This window comes from Ascidiella aspersa, chromosome 6 (genome assembly GCF_963924565.1).
Source record: "Ascidiella aspersa chromosome 6, kaAscAspe10.2, whole genome shotgun sequence".
NCBI lineage: Eukaryota > Metazoa > Chordata > Ascidiacea > Phlebobranchia > Ascidiidae > Ascidiella > Ascidiella aspersa.
Window position 1 is genome coordinate 3,682,798 of NC_139452.1, and position 13,594 is coordinate 3,696,391.

The following is a 13,594-nucleotide window of genomic DNA, read 5'->3' on the forward strand; positions in this document are numbered from 1 at the left end:
CTTTCCTAATTATGACTTGCGCTGGAAGCGGTTGTTTAGTGTCTTTGAGCGGTTACAAATTACACCCTCGGGGGCATCCAATCCACAACAGTTGTTTGGAATAGGTAAGCACGGTTTAGCGTTGATAGTTGCTACAACTAAACTTTAGATTTTTATTTAATCGGGCGTTTGGTTACTTTACTACACGAATTTTCTTTCATAATATTATTTAGCTGCCGATAAATGCCACAATTGCCTTTGTTACGTTTACAGTTTTTGCATGCCTAGTTGCTTTGTCTTTATTCAAATTGAGAAAAGCGTCAGTTTTTTAGGCAGAAGGCTGAGTTATTTAATACCGTAGTTCAGTAGAATACTTGTTTTGTATGTATATTAGAAGTTAAATTGTTTTAAAAAGTGTTTCTCAGCCCCTGGGTTGCTACCCCTAATTGGGTCGCCATTTGATTTGTTTAGTTCGCCGACTGCAGTAGACTTATATTGTTAGATTTATTAAGATTGGTTCTAAAGCCAGATCGCTACAAAAAAAGTTGGCAAAGACTATACGAAGATATTGCTCATAATAATTAAATTCGACCTTTGTAATGTTAGTATATTATTTGTGTCTTGTTCACTTAATGTGTCTTTTTCAACCTTAAGTCTTAATTGCAAAAAGTTCATTTTTGGAGGTTTTAGTTACATGCCATGTCAACGTTATTGCGGCGAGTGTGGTATAAGTGGCTGTTTTCATGACTGGTGTAAATCGTTTGCCTTGAAAAGTGCTATAGTCCTCTTGCAATTCTTACTTTTTTTGTTTTTTTGCTTCGTAAAATCAATAAGAATTAAAAAAAATGTATCAAAACCACACAAAACACACAGTAGCCTACAGATGAAGCTAAAAATATCCGTCAAAAAGTTCAAGAAAATATTGCCATCGCTTGTTTACCGAGCTTTATCACTTTTTTTACTGAGCTTTATCATAACATATTTTAATATAAAGTATTTCCTACAAAAAATATGAAAGTCACAGGGCAATTGGCATATATAGATTTCAGAATTGTATATTTTTGGTCATATCGTCAATGTGATTTTGCTGTTGTTTTGTCGCTGGATGTCGCAGTGGAGTTTTCTTGCTGTTCTAATCCATTCACCTGGCAGCACTAAACAAAATCAAAAAGTTGAATCTTTTTACTACTATAAAGTAATAGTTATTGTAGTTGCTAAGATAGCAAACGAAAAACATTGTGTAAATTAGAACGGAATTATCTGTGGTTTGACCCCTTGTTAGCTTTAAATGAGTCGCATGGTTTTGAATAGGACGGTCCAAGATTTTCAGAATCTGGGGCCAAAATATTACAACTTAAACTTTACATTGTTTCACGATGCACGCGAGTATTTTTAGTTTAATATATAAACTTCGTCAAGTTTTGACGTAACTGTATATCGTGATGCGTGACATAGTGTTTTGGCGCAATTGTGTGATATCATTCCTGACATTTTTTATGCCCTCAAACACCCCCTTGTCATTTGCACAAAAATCTTGGATACTCTCTTGGTTTGGACCAGCACGTTTTAGAAATTCGAAACCGTTTTCTGTGCGTTTCTTACGTTTTTGTGCAAATCTAACGACGATAGGATAAAGTGTCGACCAGTCTCGGTGAAACAGCAGCCATACAACTCAAGACGTGTGATGTTTGGCAAGCACAATGCGAGAATTTTGGCTGTATCATCACCAAGAGGGTTGAATGATATGTCCAGCAATCCCATCTGCATCAGTAAAATTATAACAGGCTGATAAATTCATAACTTTCTTTCCTAAAAGGAAAATGAACTTTTCCTATTTATTTTTTCCCCACTCTTTTCTGAAATCGTAAATGGAAATTCTGGTTACATCTCGCCTATTTTTTTTGTATCTCTATCTACAGAAGTGTAGTGGCCGGTGTAATGCACCCATCAAGTCAACTTGTTTCGAGTATTTCTTTCTTTATGGCTTGTTTTGTTTTTTAGATTCTAAAATAAGTCATTTCTTAGGAAATACTTGTTATGGACGCCCTCCTGTTATGACGTAGCTTTTTGACATCATCTTTAAAAAATTCCATGTGTTCCGGCAAGAAAAGACAAAAAATACGACGTTAGGTAATTACAGCGGTGAAAGTACGATCCAATGTTTTAAGATGCATTTTGTTGAAACAAAAAAAGTGCATGAACTCGTTACGTTTATCGGTTCAAAGCAGTTTTCTAATAACTTAAGAACTACATAAACGAAAACACTACAAACACATGTACCAGTGGGGCTTGTACCACTACTTTGAACCCTGGTTTTATCTCAACCTAGTAATCATGGCAGTTGCTTTTCACATTTACTTACTGGTTCACTCCGTTGCAAAATCGCCCGACTTATGACTTTCATTTGATTGTCGGTCAGGTTGCAAGACCTCATTGAAAGTGAATTGATGTTAGAAATGCAGTTTGACAGCAGCTCTGCTCCGCTATCGTGAAGCACGTTCTCGCTCAGTTGCAGCCAGTCCATCTAGGAATAAAAGCGGGTAAATCCGTTAGACCAGTGGAAGTTGTGTGAAGCCAATATACATCGGGAGAATGTTAAGTGTGCCGTAGAACTTTTGGAAAAAAAACTCAAAGTTTGCCGCCATTTAAAAATAAAATAAACAAAAAAAAACGTTGAAAATCACTCCGTTACACACCAACGCAGCACACAGAGCATGTTATGCGGTTAATTTAAATCTACTCTAATTTACAATAGGCTAACCAAGCGTTTCTCAACCGGTGCGCCATAGAAGGCTGCCAGGTGCGCCGCGAGCAAAAGGAAAATATAATGTTGGTTCTATTACATAAAACATAGATGTTTTTACATTAAGCTTAGCTCATTGATTAGATAAGAATTTCAAGTAAAAACGAAATAAGCCTACAAAGCAACAATATCTAAATCAGATAATTAATCTATAATAGGCTACCATAGTAGGCCTATTAAGACCACCGACAAAATAACGCCATATTCTCAGTAATAACCACAGATTAAGATCTAAAATAGACTTCATAAGACACATGTCGAAATAAGTCTAAAATTAATGGGAATAAGACTTAAATGGACAAAATAACGTGTTCAGTCTTAAAGGCTGGATCCCCTTTAAATATATGCAACTATAAACCTATATAATAAAAAATTGCAGGCAATTTAAGAGAAATACCGGTACACCTAGAAAATTTCACGCTCGCTGCGCTCGCAAGGTGCGCCGCCACGTTTTCATACATCTCTAGGTGCGCCCCCAAGGAAAAAAGGTTAAGAAACACTGGGCTAACCCCTGAGAAGTGACTTTATATCTATACTAGTGCTGGGAAGAGCGACAGGAGACATTTTTTCTTTTTCCAAAAAAATCGTTGTAAAGCTGCGATGTCTGCCGAACGGGCGGACAAAAGTCGGGAACTAAAAAAAAACACTTACTGTGGACATATTAATAAAGCCTTTTTGGCCATATGTGTGAAATTATGTAACTAATAAAAAGCGTCACTCAAGTCGAGACCTTTTGTTATATATATTTCGAGTGAACGCCCTACCTTTTTTATTGCAGAACTATTGCATTGATGAATGGCGTCTTATGTGAATTGGAGAAAGGCAATTTCCAAGGTCGTAAAGTAGTAAGAATGAAACCGGGAACAATCTTGTCAAATACGGAACTGAGCTATCTGGCGCCAACCCTGTGGCTGGTTGTAACCGCAAGTTTCGGGTTCGGCCTTTTGTTAAAGGCGTTTGACATTTAGCGCTAAACGCGTGACTTACCTTAAAAGTTTTTTTCTTTCATTGTCAACACCATGTTGATCAAGTTTTGAATAATCTCCTGGTTTAGGCGATTTCATATCGTAGGGAGGGAGGCGCAAAACGAACATGCAAACCATGTCTTTAACTGTAAGCCTTATTATAAGTTTTCGTTCATAGAAACCGCTTTGAAGAAATACTTTTAAGGTTGGGTGTTCAACAACCATGTAACAGGTGTAACACTCATTAATTCGCAAGCACGGGTATTGTTAAACGCATTTTGAAATAAATCTCGAACATAGTCTGCACTAGCAATTACCCCAGCTTATAGTGTCACTCAAACCCTTGAAAAATAAACAAAAGTATCATGTGTTTAATGTAACACAAGGTGATCGACTTACCGGGTTTTGCAAAGTCTCAATTTTCCCAGTTATCTTTTCAAGGTCGTTTCCACCAATTCCACATTTCGTAATGCTGAGAGTTTCGACATTTTCAAGGCAATCGACAAGGTGGTCCAGACCTTCTCTGCCGATTTCGTTATCGGAGATATCCAACCATCGCACCTGCGAAGAATCGACTTTTTCTTTTAAAACTCAGTTAATTTACGAAATAAACTTCGTGTTATTCGCCGTAAAAAGCGAAATAATAGAAATTAGTTGGAACCAATTGCCATGATTTCTAAGGTTTGTTATAGGATTGGCACCGATGCAACCCTAATATCGGACGAATATCGCCAGTAAGACATGAAAAAGTATAATTTATCATCTAAGGAGGTCTCATATTGTCGGATAGGTGTACATTTCATAATTCCGAGCGGTAATATCGGTCTCGTTCGATATTAGGATGGTGTTTGTACCAACCAGCAAGCTGATGTAGCCATTTTAACTATTGTTTGCTTTTTTTTACCTTGAATGGCCAAGTTCTCAACAAATATATAATATAACAATTAAAAGAAAAGCTTTTTATCGCTTAAACAAATTTTGGCCAGATAAAGCTTTTAATTATTTTAATATAGTAATGACATACAGTATAGTTGCAATCAGATCGAACAGCAGTGTACGTTTCCTTAAATATCGGACATCAGAATAACATACGGTGTTTCTGACGTCCCTATATAGTATATAGTATATACCACTTCTGTCAAACGATATTAAAGAACTATACCGAAAAGAAGATCTCCCGGTTAATTGTTTTATGCTCATCAGAAAAAGTAATAACACCACGCCCAATACCACGTTAAAAAATGAGAAAAAAATGCGCGAACTAAGGTATTATTAATCAACGTCAGTAATCAAACTTTACACGCTTTACCTTTCGATTTGCTGAATGTATCGCATCGGTGAGCGGCCTCAGATCAGTTCCGTTGATTTGACAAGTTCGCATGGAAAGCATTTCCAGCTGGTGAACGCAGATGGACAGACATTGCAACAGCCCAAGTTCTAGATGGTTCTCCGACACTGAGAGCCACTTAAGCTGAACGATAATATAAAACACTTGCTCACTATATTTCTCATTTTCATACTTTTGTTAAGGCAATTATTATTTTAGGTAGTATTATACGGTTAAGATTCGAATATTATATTTTCCTTTCATTTTATTTCAATAAAAATTGAACACTGTATATAACAAAAATCCAGTCCAAACTAAGTAAACTTTATAACATTTTAAAACATTGGAACAATCAAGACAACATTGTGTTTAGCCTTATTTAAGGTCCTTTTAACTTTGTTTAGTCCTTAAAAACAAGCCTTTCAATGTCTATTTTAATCATTGTAGTCCCCTTTAAATAACGAGAAAACTTTTACCGGCTGGCGTAGGGCGGCAATGCTGTTGGCCAAAACATGAAATCCAGTAATGGAGGTTTCGTTTTTCCGCAGGTCCAGTTTTGTGATCTTGTCTAGGCATCTAGTGATGTGGAACATACTTTGATCGTCCACACGGTTACCGCTCAAAACAAACACGCCGATCTGTAATTGCAAAACAAAATCGATTTAAAATGTTTCAAACAGAGAGGGATTTTGTTTTTAGGCATTATTGTGTGGTATTAGCAAGTAATATTCGCTAATATTATCTCACCACGCTGCCAGTAGGCTGTCATAATACACGTGACCGGTGTCCAAGGACGTGTGACCAACGCCTATATAAATCGAGCGCTCTTTACCGTTGGACTTGACGCCATTCTGCTTTAATCGGTTTTATGCTAGCGGCTTGAAACACACTGTACGTTATCGTTCATAGTGAGATTTAACTCAAGCGATAGTGAGATTTATACTCAACGAGCAGTACAGACTGAGTAAAGTGACTCTGTCTAGAGTTTTAGCGGCCTGCTTCTTTGGATCGTGATGACGTGTTGCCATGGCTTGCTCACACCTCTACATAAGTGAAAACCCGAGTTAGTGACATATCTTTGTGCAAAAACGGCTGAGAAATTTGAGGCCATGCGCCCAATACTAATATCGCCTTTTTTGACTACGTAATTGCGCGAATATTACCTTACTTTCTAAAAATGTACGTTTTTATGGAATCTCTTTAGTCAAAAGCGCCTTTTCTAAAATCACAGATTGCCAGTTTTTTTTCACGCTTTAATACAAGAAGCGTGTAAAAGACTTGCAGTCATCGGTCTTTGCCTTGGCTTAAGGGACATACCCTGTGTCGATAAAAAATGTTCTTTATTTAGAAGGACTTGTCTCTTTTTCACGAGGCCATCCCACCATTTCCTTGACTGTGTTTTAAAAAAGATTTCAGTTCTATACCTGTGCGCTACATAGAACGATAACTTAGGTTTTCTAAAGGTTACTTCTTTTACACGTCAAATAATGACTTTGTGACGTCATATTTAAACATTTTTCATCGTTACGGCAAAAAAATTAAAAAAAATTTATTCTGTTTTTCAAAGTAAAATTATTCTGTTTTTCAACCCTGGGGTGTGCTCGCTAAGCGTAATTTAAAGTGGCAAGCGCATTTACCTGTGTGGTTCTTTTCATAAGTTCATCTGTGACGATCTTAATCATGCTGCTGGTCAGCTTGCAAAAGTTGAAGCCGAGTTCCTCCATTTGTGGAATGTGGCGAGCCAGCTTAAGCAACTCATCCTCTTCAATGTTTGTGTTCCGCATATGACATTTGGTTATCTTCAAAGCATGGAAGGGGTGGTTAAATTTTTTGTTGTATTAAAAGCTATAGGTTGCCATTTAAGCTGACACGTTCTTTATCTAAGTTCTTAATTCAGTCATTTATATCTCCTCTAACGACTTTGGATATCTTTCAAAAATAAACCATAAAGTGTAATTAAAGGAATGTAGCCTAAGTGGCGGTAAAAGTCGGCACTTTGTTTTTATGCAGTATTTAATAAAAAAACGGTAAAACGTCTACTTATTACATATTCTGCCATTTTTTATTAGAATATAATTAAGCGTAAACCTTATAAATAAACCAACAAGGTAAATATTTATGCAATCCAAAATCATTTTTATTTTATTATTACTTTCCTGTATATGCGTTTTACTTCACTTACTGGAACTGACGATGCCAAAAAATTGTCTGATCCTGTATTTACTATTTCACTCGGGTTTTTAAAGTTCGGGTTTAATTGTCTTTGTACAGCAAAGTGCGATTTTATCCAAAATATATAACAGACAGTAGTCCTACCTTTCCTGTGTTGGTTTCAAGTAGCACTTTCAATCCTTGTCCGACGAAGGTAGCCGGTCGGCAGTAAAGTCCAACTGTCAGACAAACCTGCTTTGTCACTTTACTGAGGACGTGGCATAGATATATGACGTCACTTGGTAGGATGGTTCCGCTCAGCAAAATTTTGTCCGGAATTGCGCCAACAATACTCTCAGTGATTTCGGGGTCTTTCGATTCGAAGGCAAAACTGCACAGTTTCAGCACACGAGTATCGCTGGGCTGTGACCTAAAGGCGTCCCACTGCTGGTAGCACTTGTAGTCTGCAAGTTGAACTATCGGGAAAGTGAAGTCCTGAAGGGAACGACTGTAGTCGTCGGCCATATTGGCACAAATCTCTTGCATCACACATACCTGAGAAAGGCGGAGCGATTTTTGTTCAGCCAAGGTTGGAAATATCCCGACTATCTTCTGGTGCACTTTTGGGTTTGTGAGACCGAACAGAAATCTCATAACGACTTCCCAATGATCATTTTCCATTAGGTTTTTCAGTTGGTCTCGGGAGTTAACGAGATTTCGATGATACATAAGACAAAGGCCAGAGAAGAACTCCTGCCAGTTGAGGTGCGAAAAGAAATACTTCTTGTACCCAGCCAGGATCCTAATTCTTGTTGTATTTAGCATGATCTGCAGGTTCAGAAACGAATCCACAAGGTCGGTATCAATTGAATGCTTGGACAAGTCGTTTTCGTCAAACAGGTACTTTTGATTTGAAGTTCCGACAAAGGCGAGTTCGAACAGCTTAAAAAGCTCCAAAGGGTCTGGCCGGAAAAGTTTTGATCCAACGCAGTCTTCTAGAAAGGAAACAAAAACATCCGCCAAGGAGTAAACCCCATTTCCGTCTCTGTGTTTTAATGCATAAGGCGTAAATAGCTTGAGAAAGACTGGAACGAAGCATAGGGCCTTGATAATAGGGTTTAGCGAGAGCTGGCGGTTTATCTCTTCAAAATCGGCTTGGTTTGAGCACATACTCTTGAACAAAAGCTGTTGGGATTCTTCTCCTAATCCTAATGCTTTCACTACGAAATTTGGCTTTGATTTGTCAGCCAGCTGATCAAAGGCCTTTGGTCTCGAAATGACCATCTTGTGAGCATTTGTAAGGATGTGGCCAGAAGAAAGGTTCTTAAAGATTACATCTGGAGTTGCGGTGTCATAAAGGTTCATGGCTGGAGCATTTAAGGAAAGATCAGCCATCTTTGCTTCATCCAGTGCGTCCATGATAATGTGAACATTTTGGGAGGCGGCTATATATTCCAAGAGTGCCCTGTCAGTGATTGAATCATGTTTCCAATCGGGAATTGATGACATTAATAGGAATTGCAGGACGTTCATCTTTACGTTGTAATCGAAATCTCGCAGGGAAATGTGAAACACGTACCCATCTGGAACATTTTCATGTTCCTGGGTGACCAATTCTAAATGCTGGTGTCCCAAGGTAGTTTTACCGATGCCTGCAATACCAACCACACCAACAATGTTTCCATGTTTCGCCACATAATTGTCTCTAGCAGTTTGATTGATGGTTCTCGTAAATGCTTTTTCCTCTGCCTCTCGTTTTGCGGCGGAGAAAAGTTCTTGAATGGCGAGAAAAATAGTGGCCCCGCTAAGAATCCAACCTTGAATCATCCCACATCTGCCGAATTCTTCTTGTGCAGCGCCCTTTTCTCGAATTATGTCGATCGGAACAGGCCGAAATTCATGTGTTCCTATCAAAGCGCTGTTTTCTTTTCGTAGTTGTTCTCGCAGCTTCTCGCCTAAACCAGATTTCAAGTGGAAATCAACAAAGCGACCAGTCAATAAAGCAGTGTTGTAATGACGTGAGTCACTGTTTTCCAATGACTTGACTTGACTTAACTTAAGTTTTTGGACAATGACTTTGGTTAAAATGAAGTGTTTTCATTAGGCATTTTTTATTATAAAATTGGGCTATTTATCTTAAGTTTAGTACTAAAAACAATTTGCTTGCTATATGTTGGGTTTTGTGTCATGTTTAGTTCATTTACTGCTCATAATCGGACTAGTTTACGACTTTTAATAGCTTTACTTTAAAGTTTATGACAAGGCCCTGACTTGTTGATAAGCTGTAATCATGACTTTCCTGGGATTTGATTTGTTATTTCTTCAAAGTGACTTGACGTGGACTTAAGTTATTTTAAAAATAACTTGACTGGGATTTCAAAATGACTTGGTTACAACACTGGAATTAATTATGAAACACAAGGAATGCGTAGAGCGTCTAACTTTGTCTTGTGTTAACAGCATTACAGCAAACACCAGTGGGTATCTACTGTATTTTATTGACAAAAACATTTGCAGTACAATGTGAAAACAAACGCACCAGACTCAAATAAAAAAACATAGAAGTCCATACTAAACCATGTCTAACTCGTGTATATTTTGTAGTTAGGTTCAAGCACTTAAAAGTCACACTGGGCTCCAATAATGACACTTTTGTATTATTAGATTGTTGTATAGAAGCTTCTGTCTCCCATACAGCATAGCCTGGTTTAGTATATGTCACAATTTTTTATGCGTATTTGTTACCCTGTCACAGTCTGCTGTTAATAGAATCGTACCTCTTATATTTGTACGCTGCAATAAAAAGAAATCAGATGCCTTGCGCGAGGTGTGTTTTTTTGTCGCCCTGCGCGGCCAGTCTCAAGAAATTAGAGCAAAAAACATATGATTATTTAGTCGTACCATTTCAAAAACATCACGCAGCATTGTACTTTGTTTGCATGTTATATACAAAGGGCGCGCGTGCGACTTCACGCAAACCTCTGGACGTATAAGGGTCAAACGTTTCCAAATATTTAAAGGGCATTAAATCTGCGTGACCGTCAAATTCAAGTCAAGTACATTGGCTTGGTAAAAATAAATTTCATGTAGAAAAAATTCTACTCTTATGTTTAATAGCTTTTAGCAGTTTGTTTAACCACGTAAAGAGTCTAAGTTCGCAAAATATTGCGTTTATTGCAGCGTTTTTCGTAACACTCTTTAATAAGGCACTAGGACACTTAACAGACAACGTTCAGCAACCCAGCAACCCTAGCCGAGTATAAACTACGCAACATTTGGTGCTACGACTTTTTTACGTTTGTTAGTTATTTTTGATCGACATATGTCACGGGTTTTCGTTACGTAAAATATGCGACACGTGTTTAGCCAAGGTTGTGTGTTTAGTAGCTCCATTTTATAAAACGCAAAACGTTGCAATTTGGTTTGATGTTAAATATATATTTTTAAATGATCAGCTATAACATGCAGGAAGAAGGTTATACAATGCTGGTATTATATCTTTAGGTTGAATAAATTTTCAAATTCTGGTTTTCATTTGTATTCGAACCTTGAGTCCTGGGTATAACAAATATAGAGATATTCTTACCGAGCTCTTCAATATTCACAGCGTTCTCCTGTCCACTATAGAAATGTAATTCTTCGGTTATTGTAACCTGGGAAAAATGACACTTTAATAATTCAGAAATGCACCTAAGCTATATTAAACAAGCTTCTATTTCTAGCTCTGTGATAATTTTCGGTATTAATCAAGTAAAGCATTTTGTTAAATATTGTTTCCGTATCACGTGTAGTTAGACCCCTTTTTAATTGCAAAATATCCTAGTTTTACCCCTGATCAACAGTCGTTGGGTTGTCATAGTAGATCATATGTCCTCTTTTAGGAGGATTTGTTCTCTTTTCTCAAGAAAAGTGAGTGGTCCTCCGAGGAAGCTTAAAACTACCCAAATGTCCTCTTTTTTCACATTTTAAGTTAGTTGCTTATACTTTGAACAAGACTTTTAGACGAGACGTTGTATTAATTTCCAAAAAAATAGTGTAGCCATAAAATATACTAAATTGCTGGTTTAAAAATGGTTTTCCAACAAATTGCCTTACCAGCCCCACCTTCTTGATTGTTATTGCAAACATTACGCCAAAAAAATTTGCAACCGAACTTCACATGTAAAAAGGCCCACTAATAAAGCTAAGGTGTGAGATTATTCACTTTAAAATGTAGGATTTTAAATCGTCACTTATAACTCTCTTTGTAGCCGCCAACAGCAAAACCATCGCTCGAGTCGACCAGCAACACTAAATTTTCTATCGAAAATTAATCTGAGAATTCCAAAAGAACCAAACATCCCGGAAATCAGCATAAAACATCATTAAACTCAAACGTAACAATTCTGCTTTCGTTTTACTTGCCGGCAAAAAAATGACCTCTTTTGGGTGCTCAAAAAATATGGTAACCCTAACCCTATGTATAGTAAGATGCGTAAGGTATGCACAGTTAAAATTAAGCGGCCAGCAGAGACCCTCCTGAGTTTTGTTTTGACCCGCGACAAGAAAAAGGTTGTGTTTTGTGCGACAAAATACTTGTATCTGGGGTTAAAAGGACTAACATTTTTCGCTTGAACTTCAACTTGTGTGGCATCTTCATTCGTTCGAGGGATCCTTTGGAGGAAAAACCATCGGGCGAAGGCAAAAATATAAGAGATGACAACAATACCAATCATAATTACAATAAGGTGGATGTTTCTAAAATAATAATGGCTATTACTAAAATTAAATTATTGATATTTTTAGTGTTGTAATGACTTAAGTCAATGACTTGACTTAAGTCACTGTTTAACATGACTAGACTTGAAAGTCTTTTAGACAATGACTTGACTTTGATCTAAGTCATTTAGGCAAATGACTTGGGCTGAAATTAAGTGTGTTAATTGATTTTTATAAATTAATTTATTAATATAAATTTTCGAACAACTATTAAAATGTTACTGGTTTACCCTCAGGTAAAGCATCAAATCAGAGCTTTTCTATGTTGGCCAATCCGGTACCGAATTAAGTGACAGTGTTGTAAACAAGTCATTTTGAAATGACTTAAGTCCAAGTCAAGTCTTTTCAAAAAATAACAAGTCAAGCACCCGTCCAAGTCATCAATTTCCCAAGTTAAGTCCCAATCAAGTCATTATTAGAGCAAGTCATTTCCAAGTCAAACCACTAATAAATAATAAAACGATAAACTATTATAAGTGGTAGGCTTACCCAGTCCGATTATGAGAAATATTTTAACTAAAAAACAACATAAAACATCATGCAGCAATCTAATCGTTTTACGTGTAAAACTTGAGATCAATAGCTCAATTTTTTAATAAAAAGTTAAATGAAAACACTTAGTTTCAACCCAAGAGACTCAATGACTTAAGTAAATTCAAGTCTTTTGTCTAAAAGACTTAAGTCAAGTCGAGGTATTTGAAAATGGTGACTTAAGTCATTACAACATTGCTAATTGGTATGTTTCTAAAAAAATTAAAGTTAAAGATAACTTACAGGCTTTCTAACTAGCGAATGTTGTCAAAATGCCAGGAAAAGACTACGTAGGCTTACATTTGCAAGCCCTAATTTGAAAATTTTGCTCGATTAACTGTGGTCATTAGGCCTACCGGTACGTCATTTGTTATCGAGTCGGACGGGTTTTGAAATCAAGAACAAAATACGAAGTATAGGAGATCGCTATGAAACAAACATCTGCACACGCCGGCTCTTAGCTGTTTTTCAAATACAAAAATGCCACCAACTTGTCTACCTTTAGTTAGCCTATTTTCTTATTTCTAAGCCACGCCTCCTGCTAGTGAAAGGTTGTTTGCCTAAGCGACATTCCTGGCCTACCCGGCCGAGTTACTGCTGCCTACACAAAGTCTGGAAAACACCTTAGCCTAGGAAATGACGCTGTATAGCTGGCGTCTTGGGGCTGTTTCAAGTTCCAGGAAAAAAGGGAAACGTAGGAAAAAAGACCTTGTCACTCAAAGCAGCAGAAGAGTTTGTAGTGTTTGGATAATACAACTGTTGAGATTTCGGACTTCATTCAATTCGAACGAGTGTGTAACTGTAGTCTAATATGTTAAGGGATGTTTTGCCCTTGATATTTTTTTAAATCAATTCAACTAAATCAGAAAGTGTATTGCATATTAAATGTTTAGTAACTTTTCATACCTAAAAAAAAACCTTCTGGCCACGTCAAAATAACATGTTTTCACACTTTTGTACCGTTTTTACTCTGAGAAAAAGGGCATCTGCTCAGTTAAAAATCATCTTTAACCTGGCCTAGAAAACACAAGCATTCAAATAATATAAAAATCTTATGTGCTCTTTTAATTGGTATTGTGC

General features: G+C 37.0%; 1 protein-coding gene across 1 annotated transcript; it reads right to left on the reverse strand.

The window, feature by feature from the left end:
• Nucleotides 1-857: 857 nt before the first annotated feature.
• On the reverse strand, nt 858-11,353 carry LOC146139207 (NACHT, LRR and PYD domains-containing protein 12-like). Its single transcript, XM_083391746.1, has 10 exons — nt 11,321-11,353; nt 10,812-10,878; nt 7,391-9,180; nt 6,712-6,873; nt 5,551-5,712; nt 5,057-5,218; nt 4,147-4,308; nt 2,342-2,503; nt 1,582-1,740; nt 858-1,133 (listed from the first exon to the last, which is right to left on the reverse strand). Exons 1-10 carry the CDS (start codon nt 11,351-11,353, stop codon nt 1,053-1,055), a joined length of 2,940 nt encoding a protein of 979 aa, XP_083247872.1. The 3' UTR covers nt 858-1,052.
• Nucleotides 11,354-13,594: the final 2,241 nt, after the last annotated feature.

Bases quoted from the DNA above. Each gene is read 5' to 3' on its own strand.
- LOC146139207 (XM_083391746.1), bottom strand. From the start codon at position 11,353: ATGTTTGCAATAACAATCAAGAAGGTGGGGCTG. The intron at 9,181-10,811 runs GTAAGAATATCT...AATCTGGTTTAG, and splicing joins TGTGAATATTGAAGAGCTCG to GCGAGAAGCTGCGAGAACAA. The intron at 1,741-2,341 runs GTAAGTAAATGT...TTACTGATGCAG, and splicing joins TTTTGCAACGGAGTGAACCA to ATGGGATTGCTGGACATATC.